This window comes from Macaca fascicularis, chromosome 7 (assembly GCF_037993035.2).
Source record: "Macaca fascicularis isolate 582-1 chromosome 7, T2T-MFA8v1.1".
NCBI lineage: Eukaryota > Metazoa > Chordata > Mammalia > Primates > Cercopithecidae > Macaca > Macaca fascicularis.
The window spans coordinates 135,693,035-135,715,615 of record NC_088381.1 but is presented as its reverse complement, the minus strand read 5'-3'; the positions used below and the strand labels follow the sequence as shown (position 1 = coordinate 135,715,615).

The 22,581-nt window shown below is 43.8% G+C and overlaps 1 protein-coding gene across 9 annotated transcripts in view; it reads left to right on the top strand.

The window, feature by feature from the left end:
• The window catches only part of ZFYVE26 (zinc finger FYVE-type containing 26), a 67,321-nt gene that overhangs the window by 6,997 nt on the left and 37,743 nt on the right, over positions 1-22,581 (top strand). For 3 of the 9 annotated variants that reach the window (XM_005561575.4, XM_015453905.3, XM_045396604.2), the window contains 14 exons: positions 282-371; positions 1,638-2,160; positions 2,855-2,985; positions 3,910-4,074; positions 4,222-4,310; positions 5,264-5,427; positions 7,269-7,472; positions 9,434-10,042; positions 10,298-10,381; positions 13,838-13,906; positions 14,318-14,469; positions 17,588-17,789; positions 19,060-19,323; positions 22,442-22,561. In XM_005561575.4, coding sequence (XP_005561632.3) covers positions 282-371; positions 1,638-2,160; positions 2,855-2,985; positions 3,910-4,074; positions 4,222-4,310; positions 5,264-5,427; positions 7,269-7,472; positions 9,434-10,042; positions 10,298-10,381; positions 13,838-13,906; positions 14,318-14,469; positions 17,588-17,789; positions 19,060-19,323; positions 22,442-22,561 — 2,866 coding nt within the window. Of the gene's footprint in view, positions 1-281; positions 372-1,637; positions 2,161-2,854; positions 2,986-3,909; positions 4,075-4,221; positions 4,311-5,263; positions 5,428-7,268; positions 7,473-9,433; positions 10,043-10,297; positions 10,382-11,126; positions 11,237-13,837; positions 13,907-14,317; positions 14,470-17,587; positions 17,790-19,059; positions 19,324-22,441; positions 22,562-22,581 lie in introns of those variants that run through there. The other 6 variants (XM_073997596.1, XM_065547501.1, XM_073997598.1 and 3 more) reach the window with 5 other exon arrangements.

The window sequence follows — 22,581 nt, the reverse complement described above, 5'->3', positions numbered from 1 at the left end:
GCTGGACATGGTGGTACACACCTGTAATCCCAGCTACTTGGGAGACTGAGGCATGAAAATTGCTTGAACCTGGGAGGTGGAGGTTTCAGTAAGCTAAAATCATGCCACGGTACTCCAGCCTGGGCAACAGAGCAAGACTCTGTCTCAAAAAAAAGAAGTGCTTTATCTTAGAGAAATAGTAGAAATAAGACTAACTGGATAACTGGACAGAAATATTTAACTAAATTGGTTAACTAAAACATGTATCTCATCTCTATGCTTCCTTCTTATGATTCTTCTAGAAGTTACTCCCAGTTGTTTTCCGGAGAAAGCTTGAGTTTCTTTTATTGTCAGAAGACCTCCAAGGTGACATTCCAGAGAACATCCTCGAGGTGAGAGAGGGCCCTGGTGCCATCCACCCAGGGTTGACAGTCACTCAAGCAGCTTAGCTTCCAGGGATCCAGAAGAGACAGGTCTCCAAGATGTTGCCTATACTTTGTTCTCAGGCAAGGCAACACTGAAGCTCCTTTGAGGAGAGTTTAGAGTTAGGGTAAACTTATACGATTTTAGAATTTTTGAGGTGGTTGTCCAGAAGTACCAAGTATAACTGGGAATTAAAGATTTATTAATAGATAGCAGGAAATATGGAGGGGACAAGGAACTAGTATTCATTGACTATCTTTTCTATAACAGGTTCACTGAATGTGTTAGAGTTAATTCTCATCACAACCTTCTGGGGGTAGATTCACACCAAGTCTTAGTTATATCATTATAACATGTATCAGTTACTACTTTAGTGCCTGAGATATGCTCTGAGGCCCAATACTTATTTTCTTAATGACCCTGCCACCAGTTAATTAAAGACATAGTTACAGTAGGATTTAAGAGAGGGACTTTCACTTGTATTAGGTAAAGGACTCATGGTCTTGCAGTCCATCTCTGAGGCAGTGAGTGAAGAGGCATCATTGAGCACCATCTACAGGCATGGTGCTCAAGTGTGGGAAATAACCTACTTCTCACCCCCTTCTCTCCCTGTACCTTCACCCTGCAAACAGAGGACAGGCTCGAGAGGTTCTTGCTTTTAGGTGACTGAGGAAGGAGGACTAAAACACACACTATCATGTATTAAATCATATGGTACTAATTTTAAGTACATCGAAGCTATATGGGTTGGAGGTATTGGAGAAGGTTTTATGGAAGGATAAAGAATGGACTGAAAGCATGGCTAGGATTTAGATCAAGGGTTAAAAACTGACGTTCTTTTAAAAATTGAATGTAAATGCCTTTAGATGGGCATAATATCTTACCTGATCTGTGAGTTGGCAGACCTTGATTCACATCACCAGTACACATTTTGGAGACAGTGAGGTGGGACTAGCTTGAGCATGGAGGCCCTGGGCAATTGAGTTCATCTCTCCCAGCCTCCACCTCATTTATAAAATAGGAGTAAAAGTAGTATCTTCCTCTGAAGACTATTAATTTGATTTTTCTGTGTAAAGGGCCTTAGAATAGTGTCTAACACATAGTAACTACTATATAAGTATTTGCTACTGCTACTATTATATAAGTAAACTGAAAAAAAGGAAAGCATGAAGGCACACAAGTGATACCATTCCAGGCATGCCCACCACCCATCCCTCTCTTCATCCTCTATTTAGGAGCTGTATGAGACCTTAACACAGGGTGCAGTAGGCCCCATGCCTGATGGAAATCCAAGGAGGGAGAACTGTACTCCTCGTCTCAGCTCCGAAGCTATCTCTGTGCTCTGGGATCTCCTGAGGCAGTCTCCCCAGCCAGCACAGGCCCTGCTGGAGCTCCTGCTTGGGGAGGATGACGGCACTGGCTTCTGTCACTGGCCTCTGCAGAATGCACTGGTGGACCTCATTCGAAAGGCATTGAGGGCTTTGCAGGGCCCTGATTCAGTGCCCCCTGGGGTAGTCGATGCCATCTATGGAGCTCTGCGTACTCTGCGTTGCCCTGCAGAACCACTTGGGGTTGAGTTGCGTCTCCTGTGTGAGGAACTACTAGAGGCCTGCAGGACTGAGGGGAGTCCCCTGCGGGAGGAGCGGCTGCTCAGCTGCCTGCTGCACAAGGCCAGCCGGGGCCTGGTGTCCCTGTATGGCCATACCTATGCAGAGAAGGTCACAGAAAAGCCACTGAGGGCTACAGCCTGGGGAAAAGGTGTGTTCCCTTTGCTGCTGTTCCTTTAGTTTCAGTAATTCCAGTATGCCCAGCTTTGCTGGAGGCTCTAGACTGGTGCCTTCCATGTGGCTCAGGACATCCAATGGGGGAGGCTAAGCAAAAATGGGTACGATGCTCTTTTGTAAAAGTACAGGCCTGGCATGGTGGCTCGGGCCTGTAATCCTAGTACTTTGGGAGGCCAAGGCAAGGAGGATCACGTGAGGCTAGGAGTTCAAGAAAAGCCTCTGCAACATAGTGAGTTCCCATCTCTACAAAAAAATTTTAGAAATTAGCTAGGCATGGTGGCCCACACCTGTGGTCTAAGCTACTCAGGAGGCTGAGGCAGGAAGATCACTGAGCCCAGGAAGTCGAGGCTGCGGTGAGCCGTGTTTGCACCACTGTATTCTAGCCTGCATGACAGAGTGAGACCCGATCTAAATAAATAAATAAATAAAGTACAGGTTTTCTAGTGTAAGATGGAGGTGTTGGGAGGAAAAAAATAAAGTAATAGCAATAGCAGGAAAGAGCTTTTCAGAAGCTCTCAAGAGAAGTAAAGATTCTTTAAGATAAAGTATGGAAAACCCAGCCTGTTCTTAAAAGAGCAAACTCGCACATCACTTGGTTGTTCAAATGGGCTCTAGCTTAGAAAAGAAGAGCTCTTGGTTTCCTGATAACCGTCTTATTTGATATTCAGTCTCACCAGATCATCTAGATCCTGAGCGGGCAATGCTAGCCCTGTTCTCCAATCCCAACCCAGCCCAGGCTTGGAAAGTGGCCTATTTCTACTGCCTGAGCAACAACAAACACTTCCTCGAGCAGATTCTGGTAAGTCAAGCTTAATTGTTCATCACAGAGGTACCCAGGGGTTCTCCCCAGACTTTTTCGTTCCTCATTTCTCTCCCACTCATTTGGCCAACATAAAGCAGTCTAATTAGTGTTGAGTCATTTGGTTTTGTCCCTCCCACAGCCCCATGGGAAAGGAGACTCTGAGAATCAGTACCATTCATACTTACAGTTGCAGTCACTTTATGTCAGTCCTTTGGCAGAAACTAAAATGTATATGTGTGTGCTTTCTGGAGGATGCAAGAAAGAAAAGGCAGTGGCAACAATATGTTGCCTAGCTGACAGGAGAATTTAATTACTTTAATCTTTTCTTTCCATATTGCAACTGAGCTTCAGTTTAATTCAGCAGATACTTATTAATCTCATCCTGTGTGCCATGTACTGTAATAGGAGCTGGAGTTACAACAGAAGTCAGTCTCTGCCTTCAAAGAACTCACAGTCTAGTGTTTTCATAAACATTTATCTTACTCAATTCACCACTTCTGTTTTTTTTGTTTTTGAGACAGAGTTTCCCTCTTCTCACCCAGGCTGGAGTGGAGTGGCGCAATCTCGACTCATTGCAACCTCTGCCTCCTGGGTTCAAGTGATTCTCCTGCCTCAACCTCCCGAGTATCTGCGATTACAGGCCTGTGCCACCATGCCGGCTAATTTTCTATTTTTAGTAGAGATGGGGTTTCACCATGTTGGCCAGGCTGGTCTCGAACTCCTGACCTCAAGTGATCCACCTGCTTTGGCCTCCCAAAGTGCTGGGATTACAGGCATGAGCCACTGCGCCCAGCCAACCACTCCTGTTATTGTCAAATCTCCCTGCTGTACTAAAATACTTCTTTCTCTAATGAGCAGTAAGCTGGAACCCATTCTGTCTCATCCACATAGCTGCCCATAACAGCTTTCTTTGACTTACAGGTAACAGCACTAACATTGTTGAAAGAAGAAGACTTCCCAAATCTTGGCTGCCTCCTTGATAGAGAATTCAGGCCCCTTAGTTGCCTGCTCGTGCTCCTGGGCTGGACACACTGCCAGAGCCTAGAGTCAGCCAAGAGTCTGCTCCAGACCCTGCACAGGACCCAGGTAACTCTCACTCAGCACCCCAGGCTGCTCTGGAAGTGAGAACCTTGGGGCTTTGGGCTTGGGCCAATGCAGAGCCCTAAAGTCAGTCATAATCCCTAACCCCAGGTGCCTGAGTCAGCATCTCTTTCTTCTCCTATATCAACATAGGACCCAGGCTGTGATGAGCTCCTCAGGGATGCCTGTGATGGGTTGTGGGCTCACCTGGAAGTCCTGGAGTGGTGCATACAGCAGAGCAGGTATGGCCCTGTGCAGGCATCCCCTGCCCACCACAGGGCACAGCTGACCCTGTACTCTGCATGTGTGGTCGTTTCAAGGCATTTTCCACATAAAGGGTTTTGAGTTGGCAATGTTGACTAGCTACTAATAATTGTTCCAGCTGTTAAACCAAGAATGAAACACAAGTAATTATTACCTTTACCATGACCATCAGGTCATAACTAGAGGATAATTTTAGGATGACAATAATAAAAACAACAATAGCTCACATTTCCAGTGCACTTACCATAAGCCAGGCATTGCTCTAAGCCCTTTACATGGATGGTTTCAATTATGCCTCACAGTAATCCGATGGGTAGATACCAATATTATATTCATTATAAAAGTCGGGCAACTGAAGCCTATACGTATAAAATAACTTGTCCAAAATCACACAGCTCATAATGTCATCCACATTCTTAGTCTTTTGTTATCCAGGATCACACTTTTATTCAACGAATGCTTATTGAACTGTGCATGAGGCCCTGTGTTTCTCTGGTAACTTAGCCTGGACCTAGGTTTCTATCTTGTTCTTCACCCACTTCACCAGCACTTTCTGAAGTACAGTGGGCAGAGGGGGAAGTAGCAAGGGGCTCTTACTCAAAGTAAAGCCAGAGAAACTTGTGTTCATTTGAAGCTAGAGAGGGTGTAGAAATTAGAAAATTCAATCTGTAGGACCTTTCTAGACTCTACTGACCTGAAAGGTCCTTTCTAGGCCCTTTCTAGACAACTAGAGCTGGTTTGATAGATGTACCTCCCTGGGGGTAAATAAATGTTATGCTCCATCCCAAACCAACGAAAATTTAGTTTGTAGGAAAGTGAAACCTGTGGCGTTATGGTCCAGAGAGGAAAAGCGAGAAGGAATGGAGATTGATCTTTCTTCGGGCAATAATATAAACTGCCTCTCTTCCATCCTTCCAACTTTCCCATTCAGCAACCCCATACCAAAGAGAGATCTGTTGTGTCATTTACACGGTGGAGACAGCCACTCAGTGCTCTACACTCTCCATCACCTTACAAACCTTCCAGCCCTCAGGGAGGAAGATGTTCTCAAGCTCTTACAGAAAGTGCCAGCCAAGGACCCCCAGCAAGAGCCTGGTGAGTTGGAGTGGAATGACCTGGCCAGCATTTCCTCTTAGGACATTCCTGCACATTTCTTCCCGCATGAGATTTGTCCAGATGTGATTGCTGAGATCTTTCAAGAGGGTGGTGAGCAAGTCTCCTCTAAATGAGCACTGTTTGTCCTAATCAGATTATGAGATATAGGGCATTCCTCTTCTTTCTTGGTGAAGTGTAGGGAATCCTGTGAGCATGGTCCTGCATTCGTTGTCCTTGTGGAACCATCACAGGAGTACAGCCTCATTCCAGTGAAACAGAATTAGAAATTGCCCTCTGAATACACAGCATTGTCAGACAGTGTTTATGCAAATTCTTAGTGGGTGGCTTCATGTCTTATAAGCTTTCTGATAGCATATTTTGTGCCTTTTCTCCCATGTCCATTTCATACTCCATGTAACAGATCAGGAGGTTTAGAAGAAAGACTTGCCTGGGCCGAGCACAGTGGCTCACGCCTGTAATCCCAGCACTTTGGGAGGCTGAGGCTGGTGGATCACTTGAGGTCAGGAGTTCAAGACCAGCCTGGTGAACATGATGAAACCCTGTCTCTACCAAAAATATAAAAAATTAGCCAGGTGTGGTGGTGCACGCCTGTAATCCCAGCTACTCAGGAGTCTGAGGCAGGAGAATTGCTTGAACCAGGGAGGTGGAGGTTGCAGTAAGCCAAAATGGCGCCACTGCACTCCAGCCTGGGTGACAGAGGGAGACTCCATCCAAAAAAGAAAAAAGAAGAAGAAGAAAAAGAAGAAGAAGGACTTCTTGTCTGAAACAGGAACAAAGCCTTTTTTTAACCTAAGATCTTTGCTTAAATTCAAGACCCCATTAAAAAGCTCTCTCTTTTTCTTTAAGTTTTATCTTATTTCCCTCCTCTCTCAAACGAATTCTCACCATGGTTTTTTGTTCGTTTGTTTGTTTTTGAGAAAGGGTCTTGCTATGTTGCCCAGGCTAGTCTCGAACTCTTGGGCTCAAGTGATCTTCCTGTCTCAGCCTCCCCAGTAGGTGGGACTACAGGCACTTATCACTACACCCCATATAATTTTACCCTATTTTAAATTGACTAATAATAATTGTATCTATTTTGGGAATATATATTGATGCATGTATACATTGTGGAATGTATACATTTCTTTTTGTTCTTAAGAAATGTATCATTGTGTAGTCACAGTCTGCCACACAGGTCAGAGACACTTACCTTTGAGAGACACAAACTTTCTTATATGGCAGTTGAGGTTTCGCAGCCTGGATGTTGCTTTACTTTTTGAAAGGACCTACTGCTAATTGCAGAACCAGTGTTATTACATTCCCTGTTTGTTTTTTTTTTTTTCTGGAAAGATAGGCAGCTTGCTTAGCAGATTTCCTATAGGAATAGGAACTCTGCTCCTACATGTAAGTATACAGGCCTTCCAAAGAAATGCAATATTTTAAATCTGATCCCTGGACCCACGGGGCACACTTGGAAAAGGCAAAAAAGGGCAATAATAAGGCTGCAACTAGGGTGAGGCAAGAGAGACCTTTAAGGTGCAAATTTTAAGGAGGCACTCACTGTCAGGTGTAAGACCTGGCTCTGGGCAATAATGCCATGTAGAAGTCATGAGATATGTAGAAGAGAGGTGAGTGGGGGAAAGGAAGTGCAGGAAACTGAAAATTGATACTGACTAGAGGGAAAGCCCTAGAAGTGACACAGATCAGACCGACAGAAAGGAGAGAGGGTAAGAACCTACAAGTAGACCTGTAAGTACGGCATAGCATCTCTTTGCTTCACCCATATTTGCAGCCTGAATGAATTAACTCTCAAGTTCAGCCTGTTTCTCTCTATAATTCAGATGCAGTTGATGCTCCAGTCCCTGAGCACCTGAGCCAGTGTCAGAACCTGACACTCTACCAGGGCTTCTGTGCCATGAAGTATGCCATCTATGCACTCTGTGTAAACTCACACCAGCACTCCCAGTGCCAGGACTGCAAAGACAGCCTCTCTGAGGACCTGACCTCAGCTGCAGAGCCAGCGAATGACTCTCTTTCCTCCCCAGGTACGGCACTTCCCTCCATCTCTGACATAAGCTGGTAACAACCTATGCCAGTGCGAGCTTTGTGTGTTTACCCTCTTCCATCAAGATTGGGAGTGAGGTGATGGCCTTGGTTTTATTTTACCCAGAGATAGAGTTTCATCCATCTGTCAGCCTCTGAATTGAAGGGACATGGAAAAAGCAAGTGATTGCCTGTTTTAACAGAGTCTGATCTCCCAGTGTGGTGTTTTCCAAATGCTTTTTTTAAAAACTGTATTTCACAGTAGGAATGGCATTTTACATCCTACTCCAGTTTGCACCTAGGTATATAATTTGTGTGTTTACATATGTATGTGTATATACGTGATCTACAAACCAAGTTTTTTTTTTTTTTTTTTTTTTTGAGACGGAGTCTCGCTCTGTCACCCAGGCTGGAGTGCAGTGGCCGGATCTCAGCTCACTGCAAGCTCTGCCTCCCGGGTTCACGCCATTCTCCTGCCTCAGCCTCCCGAGTAGCTGGGACTACAGGCGCCTGCCACCTCGCCTGGCTAAGTTTTTGTATTTTTAGTAGAGACGGGGTTTCACTGTGTTAGCCAGGATGGTCTCGATCTCCTGACCTCGTGATCCGCCCGTCTCGGCCTCCCAAAGTGCTGGGATTACAGGCTTGAGCCACCGCGCCCGGCCTACAAACCAAGTTTTAAAAACAATGCTTACTTCACAGAGCACACTCCTGATTATTTTTGTTTCCTGTTTCATCTTTTTAAATGTAGCCTTCTAAGGTGATTTCATAGGTCATAGCCTACAGTGTGAAAAGTACCAACCTAATGGTCCTATCCTCTCATTTTTCTTAATAATTTACAATTCCTTAACTTGCCTTCTGTGACTAGTGGTCAGTTTTCCCTCTCTCCTAGCTTTGGAATACACCTTTACCTCTTAGCATGGTCATTTTTGCCTATTAAGGATTTGTTAAGAGATCTAGGTAGGCATGATCATCTCTTTTTTTTTTTTTTTTTTTGGAACGGAGTCTCGCTCTGTCGCCCAGGCTGGAGTGCAGTGGTGCGATCTCGGCTCACTGCAAGCTCCGCCTCCCGGGTTCAAGCCATTCTGCTGCCTCAGCCTCCTGAGTAGGTAGCACTACAGGTGTCCACCACCACACCCGGCTAATTTTTTGTATTTTTAGTAGAGACGGGGTTTCACCATGTTAGCCAGGATGGTCTCGATGTCCTGACCTTGTGATCCACCCGCCTCGGCCTCCCAAAGTGCTGGGATTACAGGTGTGAGCCACTGCGCCCAGCCCACCATGATCACCTTTAGTGTAAAAATAAGTGGAAATAGAATTGAGGAGTAAAGTGTCTGCATGTCACCTTCATTCCTGGAACTGAAATATGGAGTCCTTATCAGGGATGAAGAACAATGTAATATTCACAAAGCAGATACAAAATAATGAGTTTTCAGTAAGCTGTACTTTTTTTTTTTTTCCTTTGAGACAGAGTCTCGCTCTGTCACCCAGGCTGGAGTGCAGTGGCACGATCTTGGCTCACTGCAACCTCCGCCTCCTGGGTTCAAGGGATTCTCCTGCCTCAGCCTGTTGAGTAGCTGGAATTATAGGCTCCCACCACCATGCCTGGCTAATTTTTGTATTTTAGTAGAGACGGCGTTTCACCAGTTGGCCAGGCTGGTGTCAAACTCCTGACCTCAGGTGATCCGCCTGCCTCAGCCTCCCAAAGTGCTGGGATTACAGGCATGAGCCACTGCCCATGGCCAGCTGTACTTTTGAAATAGCAAAATCTTTCTGCAAATCATGACGAGACATCCTAAGAAGTCTCTCTTATTCTTCTCACTGTAACCTCAGTTCCCTTATAATTAAAAAATAAATAAATGAGCTAAAGTTGTGAGAATGTTTGACTCTGGGAGGTAATGTTTCTAATGTTTGCATTCTCTGTCTTCTCTTTCTCTGGCCTCGTCTCTTGTACATGTTTTTGTAGGTGCTGCAAATCTCTTCTCAACTTACCTGGCCAGGTGTCAACAGTATCTGTGCAGTATTCCTGACTCTTTGTGCCTGGAGCTTCTGGAAAACATCTTCTCATTGCTTCTCATCACCTCTGCTGATCTTCACCCAGAGCCTCACTTGCCTGAGGACTATGCTGAGGATGATGACATTGAGGGGAAGAGCCCCTCAGATTTGAGGTCCCCGTCAGAGAGCCCTCAGCACATAGCACATCCAGAAAGGAAGTCAGAGCGGGGTTCCCTGGGAGTCCCAAAGACCCTTGCTTATACAATGCCAAGCTGTGTGAAGGCAGAGCCAAAAGACAGTTACCCAGGGCCTCATAGGCACAGCTTTTTGGACTTAAAACACTTTACTAGTGGTATCAGTGGATTTCTGGCTGATGAATTTGCAATAGGGGCCTTCCTCAGGCTTCTCCAAGAACAACTGGATGAGATCAGTAGCCGCATTGCCCCTGAGAAGCCAAAGCAAGAAGGTCAGAGCTGCTCAGGAAGCAGAGATGGACTGCAGAGTCGCCTGCATCGACTTTCCAAGGTTGTCTCTGAAGCCCAGTGGAGATACAAAGTGGTAACAAGCAACCATCATTCAGGTGAGAGGAGGGTGGAACTGGTGGAACCAGAAGGTGGGGAGGGAGAAAGATCATGGGAATATGGGAGAGAGCTAGAAGTACATGGAAGTCACCCCGTAACTCAGGGCATATCATCACCATGGCAACCAGTGTAGACCACTGGGTTATGCTCCGTGTCTCAGAACCCAGTGCAAACCTTCCCCCACCTGTTATGCCAAGGGGGCCAAATCAAAGTTGATCACTCTCCTGTGTGTCCTATTGGGTTTGCTCTTTCAGAGGAGCAACCTTCCCGAAGATACCGGCCTGCCACACGGCACCCCAGTGTCCGCCGGGGTCGTCGGACAAGAAGGAGCCAGGCAGGTAATCTGAAGAGCTCATTCCCATGCATTAGGCAAGTGGTGTAATGCTACTTGTCTAATACTCTTTAAGAAACAGCACATGGTCAAAGACAACAAAAGTGTTGTAAAATTATCGTATTCCCACTCCCTCAAGGTAACCCTTGTTAATAGTTTCCTGTGTATCCTTCCAGAAATTTTCCATGCAATATAAACTTGTATACCCTTTTATATATACACATGCATTATACTATATATTGAGAACTGCAGCTTGCTTTTTTCGTTTATATCCTATTATATATACAGATGTATTGTACTATAAATTGAGAACTTTTTTCACTTATCATTTTAAATAGTGCTTAGTATTCCATTGTCAAAAACACCCTGTTCATGTACATTTAAGTCTCCAGTTGTTTACTATTATAAACAGTGCTGTAGTAAACAACCTTATACATTTCTGTGCATACTTGTGTAAATATAGGATAAGCTCCTAGCAGCAGAATTACTAGATGTATGTGGATATAAAATATAGATAGATATTACCCAGTTGCCTTAAAAATAAGATAGACCAATATGTATTTCTTTTTTTCTGTAAGAGTTAATACTAAGTATTCATTGTATGCCAGATGCTGCTCTACATTCCTTATATTTGTAATTGTTCACTTATTTAATCCTCACAATACTATGAAGTAGGTCTTATTATTTTTCCCCTTTTATTTTTATTTCCTGTTTTGTTTTGTTTTGTTTTGTTTTTTGAGATGGAGTCTCACTCTGTTGCCCAGGCTAGAGTGCAGTGGTGCGATCTCAGCTCAATGCAGCCTCCACCTCCTGGGTTCAAGCGATTCTTGTGCCTCAACCTCCTGAGTAACTGGGATTACAGGTGCGCGCTGCCACGGCCGGCTAATGTTTGTATTTTTAGTAGAGACAGGATTTTGCCATGTTGGCCAGGCTGATCTTGAACTCCTGACCTGAAGTGATCTGCCCGTCTAGGCCTCCCAAAGTGCTGGAATTACAGGCATGAGTCACTGGGCCCGGCCTCCCTTTTATTTTTAGTTGGCATGTAATAATTGTACATACTTAAGGGATACACAGTGATATTTCAATATGTTTATAAAATGTGTAATGATCAAATTGGAGTAATATCTTATCTATCACCTCAAACATTTGTCATTTCTTTGTATTGTGAACATTCAAAATCCTTTCTTCGGCCGAGCATAGTGGCTCACACCTGTAATCCCAGCATTCTGGGAGGCTGAGGCAGATGGATCACTTGAGGCAAGGGGTTCAAGACCAGCCTGGCTAACATAGTGAAACCCTGTCTCTACTAAAAATATGAAAGTTAGCTGGGTGTGGTGGTGGGCGCCCAGCTCGGGAGGCTGAGGCATGAGAATCACTTAAACCTGGGAGGCAGAGGTTGCAGTGAGCTGAGATTGTGTCACGGCACTCCAGCCTGGGTGACAGAGTAAGACTCCATCTCAAAAAAAAAAAAAAATCTTTCTTCTAGCTTTTTGAGAATATATAATAGATTATAGTTAACCATATTCATCCTGCAGTGCTACAGAACAGCAGAACTGATCCCTCCTATCTAGCTCTGATTTTATATTCATTAATCACCCTCTCCCCATCCTTCTCTCCCTCCTATTATTTATAGTTCTGTAAGCTATATGTGGTTGCCTATTTGCACATACTCTCATCAGTCAGTAGTAGATTTTTTAAAACCTTCACCAGTATACTTAATATCATAATGATGTTTCATTGCTTTAGTAGTATTTTTTTAGTTTTGAGATTGAATATCTTTTCATATATTTATTGGCTGTTTATATTTTTCTGTAAACTGCCTAATGTCTAAGGTCCATTTTTCCTTAGGAATCTCTTTCATGTTGAATTGTAGAAAGCTCTTTATACATTAAGGAAAATATTTTCTCATCATGTGCTATTATTTTTTCTCTATTTTGCCTTTTGATTCCACTTATGGACTTTTCTTAGAGAAGTTAATACAGGCACATTATGCAGGAGTATTAAATTTTTAGAGAATCAAGTTTTCATTATGGCTTTTGGTGTTGATCTTTTAAAAATTAAAAGGAATTCATGAGGATTTCCCATGGGCTAAACAGTACTAGGTGTCTTGAGGGAGGTAAATGAGGCACAAGCTAGGCTTTTGACTTCAAACAATTTGTAATGTACCTGCTTAGACATTATACATGGAAAGTTTAAAGTGACCTGAGGCCCTGCTTGAAAACAGAAGAAATGTCTTAAAACAGGGTATCAGCATGACCTGCAGATGTAAGGGCAACAGATTTCATAAAGGAGTTGACTCTTGAACCAAGCTCCAGAGAATGAGTAGGCTCTAGCTAAGTGGCAACATGAAAGGTGAGCATACTGGGTGGGGTGGAGGATGCCATGAGATAAACCTTGAAGGTTGAGTTGCTAAGTCCCTTAAGCTGCTACATTAATTGGTTTGGGTCAGAAGGTAGAGTTTGCATCCACTTGACCCATTCAGTACAAGAATGCACAATCCATCATCTCTTTTCTACAGCTGTTCCTTCTAATGGGCTTCCAAACAGTGAACTGAGGGGCCTGTCTTGCATGAGGCTGAGTGAGACAGCCCCTCGAATGAGCACACTAAGAAATAGTGAGCCTCTGTTAGAAAGCTCTAGCACGTTAGGAAGCCTGGTGTTGAGAAGAGAAGAAGCTTTTTCTCTGAGACTTTGAATATCATGGTCCGTGGCCAGCCAGGTCTTAGACTTTGGTTCCCTACATTTTTTTAAAAATAGAGATAGGGTCTTGCTCTGTTGCCCAGGCTGAATTGCAGTGGCACAATCATAGCTCACTGTGACCTTGAACTCCTGGGCTCACACAGTCCTTCCTGCCGCAGCCCCATGAGTAGCTGGGACTACAGATGCATGGCCCCTTGCCCAACTAATTTGTTTCTAATTTTTTGTGTAGACAGGGTCTTGCAGTGTTGCCCAGGCTGGTCTCAAACTCCTGACCTCAAGCTATCCTGCTACAATGGCCTCCCAGGGTGCTGGGATTACAGGTGTAAGCCACCACACCTAGCCAGTCGTCTGCCTTTTCAAGTGTGAGGATACCTTTTTCTATGTCGGGAAATATTGTGTCCCTACTACTTCCTGGTCATAACAGTTGTGCTTTTATTTTTTCAGAATACTGCCAGTGCTTACTGAGCAGGTGCTGATCACTGACCCCTAAAAATAACTTGAAAGTTCCTGGGGATCTGAGACCCACAGGTTGGGAACCACTGGTATAGGCTACTGCCCAGGTGAACCCTGTTGTCATATTCAGCCCACCCTTTGCCTTTGGTCTGTAGGAGTTGTGTTTTGCTGTAGAAGGAGCAGCAGGTGTCATAGTTACTCATTGTCCTCTGTCTCTAACTACACAGATCTTGGCTGTCAAGCCAACTTCACACTTCCTACTCTGTAAGGAGCTGATGATTGACTTTCTATCTTCTTCCCAATACCCGTAGATGGCCGAGACAGAGGTTCCAACCCATCCCTGGAAAGTACAAGTAGTGAGCCGAGCACAAGTACATCAGGTATGCAGATTTCCACCAGTTGCTAACTTTGAGCAGCTTTGCCCTGGTATAGAATTGCCACACACCATGGTGTAAAGCCGGGATTGAGCAGTCAAGGTTGTTATTCAAGGTTGGCAGATGGCCAGATTTTAGCTGGGAGAAGGGAAAGGACTGTTTCATTCTCAATTTAGTTATCCAGCAACAGGGAGAAATAGAGGTAAATACTCAAAGAAGGTAGTTGGCACTTAACATCTTGTATTCAAAGATGGTAGCCTAGGTTTGCCCTTCATTTGAGGAAAAATTAAGACCTATTTACAGACCTTTTACAGAAGGACTTTGAGGAGATAAAAGTTTGGTGGTAGGTGGCAGCAATATAGCATTTCCTCAATTCCTGTTGCTTCTCTGGCCCCACGCATTCTTGTGTCCCAACAGAGGGAAGTCTGAGTGCCGTGTCTGGGCGGAATGAGCTGGACAGCAGATTGCACCCCCATCCTCAAAGTTCACTCATCCCCATGATGTTCTCCCCACCTGAGTCACTGCTGGCATCCTGCATCCTTCGTGGAAACTTTGCAGAAGCCCATCAGGTAAGGGGAGCCTGGGCCATACCTTTTCAGCCCCTGAACAACTTAGCATCAGGTAAGGCTCAGAGCATGTGCAACCAGAGCCACCTGGGAGCACTCAGGGGTCCACATCAAGCAGAAGCAGCAGAAGCAGGAGGGAGTTTCCATGTGCCCAGGCCCAGTCTTCAGCAGGGCGGATTGAAAGATACTGAATTGTTTGTGGTTCTTAACATAGCAGTGTTTTAAAAAGGTAAAAGAAAATATTCAGCCACATTCCCACCACTTAAAAACATGGAAATTTTTGTTTCTCTCCTTGACTCCTTCTCTGAACATATACATGGGTTTTTGTTTGTTTGTTTGTTTGAGATAGAGTCTTGCTCTGTTGCCCAGTCTAGAGTACAGTGCCACAATTTCTGCTCACTGCAAACTGCACCTCCCAGGTTCAAATGATTCTCCTGCCTAAGCCTCCCAAGCATCTGGGATTACAGGTGCCCACCACACCAGGCTAATTTTTATATTTTTTGTAGAGACAGGGTTTTGCCATGTTGGCCAGGCTGGTCTTGACCTCCTGACCTCAAGTGATCTACCTGCCTCAGCCTCCCAAACTACTGGGATTACAGGCATGAGCCACCGCACCCAGCCCATGTTTTTATCTAGTTTAAAATTTTAATACAATTTCCTTTTCTTGTCTTTTTTTTTTTTTATTTTTGACACACAGATTTGCTCTTGTCACCCAGGCTGCTGGAGTGCAGTGGCGCGATTTCAGCTCACTGCAACCTCTACCTTCCATGTTCAACCGATTCTCCTGCCTCAGCCTCCCAAGTAGTTAGGATTACAGGCATGCACCACCATGTCTGGCTAATTTTTGTATTTTTAGTAGAGATAAGGTTTTGCAATGTTGGTCAGGCTGGTCTCAAACTCCTGACCTCAGGAGATCCACCCACCTTGGCATCCCAAAATGCTGGGATTACAGGCATAAGCCATTATGCCCAGTCTCAATAATAAATAGAATGCCAGTTCAATATACAAGAAGTATGGAGAGCTGGCAGACTAGAATATTTGTATTGTAGAGAGAAAATAGCACTGGAATGGTAATCAGAAAGACTCTGAACCTCTCTGAGCTTTGGTTTCCTCATTTGAAAACTGGAGTTAAATGTAATACCTGGTTTTTCTACCTCATAGGAATGTTAAGAGGATTACGTTCTAGCTGTGAGGAATATGAAATCCTCTACTGTTGATTAAACTTAATAGCATAAAACAGTACTCTTCTAATGTTTAAAACCCTCTTGGCATATTAATAATACTTTTACTGGTAGTAAAGTATTTGGTAGTTTATCTACTTAGCATGTAGGTCAGAATTGTTCTTTCATGTGAGTTCAGTTGTTGAGGAATAAATCTAGGGAACTCTAGGTGATAGGACAATTTTTACTTAACCTTCTCTGATCATTTTAGATCTTACACTTTAATGATAATTATGATCCTTGGAGGAGGATAGGACCCTCCCCAGCCCCAGCCTTTCTCTTTCTTTTCTTTTTTTTTTTTTTTTTTTTTTTTTTTTGAGGCAGAGACTCACTCTCTCACCCAGGCTGGAGTGCAGTGGCTCAATCTTGGCTCACTGCAATCTTTGCCTCCTAGGATCAAGCGATTCTCCTGCCTCAGCCTCCTGAGTAGCTGGGACTACAGGTGCACACCACCACTCCTGGCTAATATTTACATTTTTAGTAGAGACAGGGTTTCACCACGTTGGCCAGGCTGGTTTCAAACTCCTGACCTCAAATTATCTGCCCTCCTTGGCCTCATGAAGTGCTGGGATTACAGGCACAAGCCACCATGCCAGCCAGCCCCTCCCCAGCCTTTCTAATGCTCAAATCCAGAGGAATTAACTAGGAGTCCCATGATATTTTACCCCTAAATGTCCTCCACTTCTCCTCCTTTTCTTGAGCCATGGTTTTTTTTTTTTTTTTCAGTAAAACTTTTATTTTTTGACCTGGATACAGACAGAACTAGTTGTACATATAAGAAAATACCAGAAAGTATTAACAAGAAAATAAAATTACTTTTAACCCTATAGTATGGAACAACCAATATTAAAAATTTACTTTTTTAGCCAATATTTCTCCAAAATATGTATGACTTTTATATAGCTGAGATTATTTCCAATCTAAAACTTTATATCATGCATTTTTACATTTTAATATTAGCGTTTGTCTTTTAACCTTGATTTTAGTGACCTTACAATAGTCTGATCAAGTAGCTGCATTTAACCCTGTTGCTCAAGATTTAGATTATTTTTAACCTTGTAATAGTTGTAATATATAGTGCCAAGGTGATTACGTTTAGGCATTAAGCCTTTTGAATTATTTTTTTAAGAAAGTTCCTCGGCCGGGCGCAGTGGCTCAAGCCTGTAATCCCAGCACTTTGGGAGGCCGAGACGGGAGGATCACGAGGTCAGGAGATCGAGACCATCTTGGCTAACACGATGAAACCCCGTCTCTACTAAAAAAAATACAAAAAACTAGCCGGGCGAGGTGGCGGGCGCCTATAGTCCCAGCTACTCGGGAGGCTGAGGCAGGAGAATGGCGTAAACCCGGGACGTGGAGCTTGCAGTGAGCTGAGATTCGGCCATTGCACTCCAGCCTGGGCGACAGAGCAAGACTTCGTCTCAAAAAAAAAAAAAAAAAGAAAGTTCCACATAAAAACTGCTGAGTCAAAAGATGTAAACATTTTTAAAGCTTTATGGATTGCCAAACTGCTTTTCAAAAAAATTGTGATACTTAATGTTACACTACCTCCTGAGGATTTATTTTTGCACTCTGTTATTGTGATAGATGCAAAATGATATTGTTCCTTAAATTCCTAGATTACTGACAAGGGAAAAAATATTTCCCCATTTATATATTAGTCATATATATTTCCTCTGAAATTGTCCACATCTTTTGCCTATTTTCTACTGAGGCTTTGGTGGTTTTCTTACTTTTATGAATTATTTTTTATAGTTGAACTGCTCTTCTAACATTCAGTGCCCTTCTGACCCTACAAAGCACAAAGACATCTTAGGGCCACAGTCTAATTGTTGGCAAGATCTCCTATCTGTGGACATTCCCTAAATCAGTGAGACCACACTCTCCCTCTCCCATGACAGGTGCTGTTCACGTTCAACCTGAAGTCCTCGCCCAGTTCAGGAGAACTGATGTTCATGGAGCGCTACCAGGAAGTGATCCAAGAACTGGCCCAAGTAGAGCACAAGATTGAAAACCAGAACTCAGATGGGGGTAGCAACACCATTCGGAGAACTGGCAGTGGCCGCTCAACTCTACAGGCCATTGGCAGTGCTGCGGCAGCAGGTCAGGCTTCCCTGCTAACAACATAAGTGGTGAGGTGGCTGGGAGAGGGGGTAAAAGGGGAGAAACCACCAAAATCCTACGCTCCTCATGAGGGTGAGCAGAAATTCAATACAGGACACCTGCCTTGAAAAACAGCAAAGCTGGTGCATCCAGTTTTCCAGCTGTGCCCATCCTCCTTGCCCAGGCTGTTCACATACCACCACTCAACCTTCTGCATTAAGCTTATCCTGTGTGATTTCAACAAAGACTGTGAATGCTATTTTTAACATGTGTTTTGATGGCCACTGTCTCTGGCTTCAGGAAATGGTTAGGAGTTTATTTCCTTCCCATGTAATTACTCAGGGATAAAGCATATTGTTTTACTGTTCTATTAAGTGAAGTTGAATATTAAAACGTAGGGCTGCCAGGCGCGGTGGCTCACGCCTGTAATCCCAGCACTATGGGAGGCCGAGGCGGGTGGATCACGAGGTCAGGAGATCGAGACCACTGTGAAACCCCGTCCCTACTAAAAAATACAAAAAGAAAATTAGCCAGGCGTGGTGGCAGGCGCCTGTAGTCCCAGCTACTCAGGAGGCTGAGGCAGGAAAATGGCGTGACCCAGGAGGTGGAGCTTGTAGTGAGCCGAGATTGCGCCACTGCACTCCAACCTGGGCAACAGAGCGAGACTCCATCTTAAAAAAAAAAAAAATTTAGGCCCTAGAATTCACAGATCTCAATTTTCCAACCTTGGATGCACTGCAAGAGAGCCCATCTTTTCATTATTTCTTGAAGTTGGACTCTTGTTCCACATTTTCACAACTCTTACTGACCTAGGCTCTACATACCATGGTACCATCACATATTGCTCCCTACATATTATCCCAGAAATTTTCTATGCCTATTCACAAGAATATACACACATCATTTCTGTTTTTAATATAAGTAGTCTCTTAGGACAATACTACAGTCTACCTTGCTTTTTAGCAATGTGTTCTAGAGATCTTTTCTGATTAGCACACACAGGTCTATGTCATTCTTTCTGAACTTACTTTGAGACCCCATTTGGAAGAAGCCCTCCCTCATCTGGACCACTCTGAGTTTCTCTTGGTCTTCCTTTCATGCCACTGTTTTGAAGCTATAAGAGCGGGCCATAATGATAGTGCTAATATACATAGAAGATACTCTGTGCACATGAACCTCAAACAATTTTAAAGTAACTACTTTACCTAATAAAAGTTGTAGTGAGAATCCTTTTCACCCCTTGCTTTTTATTCCACTGCTGGGTGGCCAGGAATGGTGTTTTACTCTATCTCTGACGTGACCGACAAGCTGCTCAGCACCTCTGGAGACCCCATCCCCACGCTCCAGGAGGACTTTTGGATAAGCACGACTCTAGTGGAGCCCACTGCTCCCCTGAGAGAGGTTCTGGAAGACCTCAGCCCCCCTGCCATGGCTACATTTGACCTAGCTTGCTCTCAGTGCCAGCTCTGGAAAACCTGCAAGCAGCTTTTGGAGACGGCTGAACGGCGTTTGAATAGTAGCCTTGAAAGGCGGGGTGAGTGTGCTGTGTTAGCTGTATCCCTTCATTCTTAAATGAGATGCGTTTCTGAGAGTCTTGATAAATTGTCCAGGAAGAAAGCAGTTATTGGAGGAGGCAGATGGTGAATGGATTATGAAATTTTGTCACATACAATCTGATGGCATAAATACAGTCTGTTGAGAGACAAAATAGACATAGCAATTTGGGGAAATTCTTTATTGAATTATAGGTGAATTCAAAGGAGAAATATACATTTTAAAATGGTGTCAATGGAATTTGAGCCTTAAGACTGCATGCCCTCTCCTTGGTGAACTTCACTTAACCTGAAACCTGAGACCATCTTGAATTTGTAATCCAGGTGTAAGGGAAAACTGAATGAGTCACAGTTGGAGGGAAATCATACCTTGAGGTCAATAATAGTGCAGAATATGCATACGGAATTCTTAGAGAAATCAGGTATGTGAAGGTAGAATTAGGCAACGTTCTACTCCCCATACCTGTCCTTGCTACTTGCACCAAACACTGGAAGGACTGAGTAGTGGAGGAGAAAGGAACCTGTTCTGCCTCAGTAATATAGAGGGAGAAGTAGTGAATAGGTTATGATATGAGTAGCCCCTTGTGTCTGGGGTCCCCAAGCCCACCCCCAGGTTCGGTGATTCTCTAGAAGAACTATCAAGAATCAGCCTATCATCATAGAGCAAAGATTTATTTCAGCAAATGGATACAAAGAAAAATCAGCAAAGTAAAAAGGCTCATAGGATAAAATCTGGAGGAAACGAGGTGCAAGCTTCCGAGAGTCCTCTGCCTGTGGAGTCACCCAGGGCATGCCTATGCCTATTTCTCCAGCAATGAGTTGTGCCAGCAGTTGCAAGGTGTTGTATATAGGGAAGCTCATTAGAGACTCAAGGCCTGAGGTTTGTTTTTGTTGTTGTTGTTTATTTTTTTATTGTTATTGTTGTTGTTTTTTGAGATGGAATCTCGCTCTGTCCCCCAGGCTGCAGTGCAGTGGCTCAATCTTGGTTCACTGCTTACTGCAACTTCCACCTCCTGGGTTCAAGCGATTCTCCTGCCTCAGCCTCCCGAGTAGTTGGGATTACGGGCACGTGCTACCACACCCGGCTAATTTTTGTGTATTTAGTAGAGACAGGGTTTCACCATGTTGGTCAGGCTGGTCTCAAACTCCTGACCTCGTGATCCGCCTGCCTCAGCCTCCTAAAGTGCTGGGATTACAGGCGTGAGCCACTGCACCCAGCCACCCAAGGTTTTTTTTTTTTGAGGACTGGTGACAAAAACACCCTCTGCGTAGCATGTAGCAAATTCCAGGTTCCCAAAAGGCAAGCAGGTGTTCAGCATAAACCACATTGTACAAAGAGTTTAGGGCCAGTGAGCCACTGTCACTGTTTAAGGAAAGTTTTATATCAGCATAGGAAATTTCTTACCAGTCAAGTCCACAGTGCCAGCCAAGGGCCAGCCTTGCAAGCAGATGTTCTAAGGATAGCAGTGTCAAGCCTGCTGTTTAACTCTTTTCTCTACACCCCTCCAAATCACCTCTGAGCTGTTGGTTAAAATGTCCTTTAATGTTTACATTACCTTCAAAGAAAGTACACAGTGGCTTATACAATGCTGTTTTTGTCCAGTGATCTGCCCTTCCCCTCATCTAATACTTATATCCTGAAATAAAATATTATTCAAGCTCATAATCACTGAAACAGTTCAGGTCAATCAATAAGGAATTTTTTTTTATTTTTTGTGGGTGCATAGTCTGTGTATATATTTATGGAGTACATGAGATTTTTTGGTACAGGCACACAATGCTTAACAATCACATCATGGAAAATTGAGTATCCATCCCCTCAAGCATTTAGCCTTTGTGTTACAAACAAGCTAGTTAGACTCTTTTAGTCATTTTTAAATGTGCAATTGAATTATTATTCACTATAGCCCCCATGTTGTGCTATTAAATACTAGGTCTTATTCATTGTTTCTAACTTTTTTTTTTTTTTTTTTGAGACAGAGTCTCACTCTGCCACCCAGGCTGGAGTGCAGTGGCACCATCTCGGCTCACTGCAGCCTCTGCCTCCTGGGTTCGGGTGATTCTCCTGTCTCAGCCCTCCACCTTGCCCTCCAGTAACTAGAACAACAGGGTGGGCCACCATGCCCATCTAATTTTTGTATCTTTAGTAGAGAAGGGGTTTCACCATCCACCCACCTCGGCCTCCCAAAGTGCTGGGATTACAGGTGTGAGCCACCACACCCAGCCTCTAACTGTTTTTTATATTCATTAACCATCTCCATCTTCCCCCACCCATTACTACCTTCCCAGCCTCTGGTAACCATCCTTCTATTCTCTAGCTCCATGAATTCAGTTATTTTTATTTTTAGATCCCACACATAAGTGAGAACATGTGGTGTTTGTCCTTCTGTGCCTGGCTTATTTCACTGAACACAATGATCTTCAGTTCTATCCATGTTGTTGCTAATGACAAGATCTGATTCTTTTCTATGGCTGAATAGTACTCCATTGTGTAAATGTATCACATTTTCTTTATCCATTCATCTGCTGATGGACACTGAGGTTGCTTCAAACTCTTGGCTATTGTGAACAGTACTGCAAGAAACATGGGAGTGCAAATATCTCTTCAATATACTGATTTAGGAATTAATTTAGTGACTACTGTGTTTCCAGATTATCCTGAGCATATGGGAGTATAGGAGAGATGTAAGGAATAATCTGTGTCCATTAAGTTGTTTATAGTGTGGTTGGAGTGTGAAGATACCACTTAAAGCAATTAAAGAAGACATGTGATCCCCACTCAAATTCACAGCTGAGGGCAGTACCAAGGCAAATCCATTTGGCTTGGGACAGCAATTCCATAGGAGTGCCAGAGATTCTGAATCTTCTGATGTTGTTGACAGCTGAGGCATCTTGCCAGCAGCAGTCCTAGAATCTCAGGCATGAAGTAAGCCAAGTATACTGGTTGTCACCCAAAATAGCACAGCATATATTTCCTCCTTAATATTGGAGAGGATAAAATTTCACAGGTAAATATAGGACTGAGTGCCAATCTCTGAAAACATTTCTTTTTTTTTTTTTTTTTTTTTTGGCATTCCCTCTTCCTTCATCTATTTCCAGGTCGACGGATAGACCACGTACTCCTAAATGCTGATGGCATTCGAGGTTTTCCAGTTGTTCTTCAGCAAATCAGTAAGATTCTCAATTATCTGCTTATGTCAGCCAGTCAAACCAAATCAGGTGAGTTGCTTTTTTCTCTT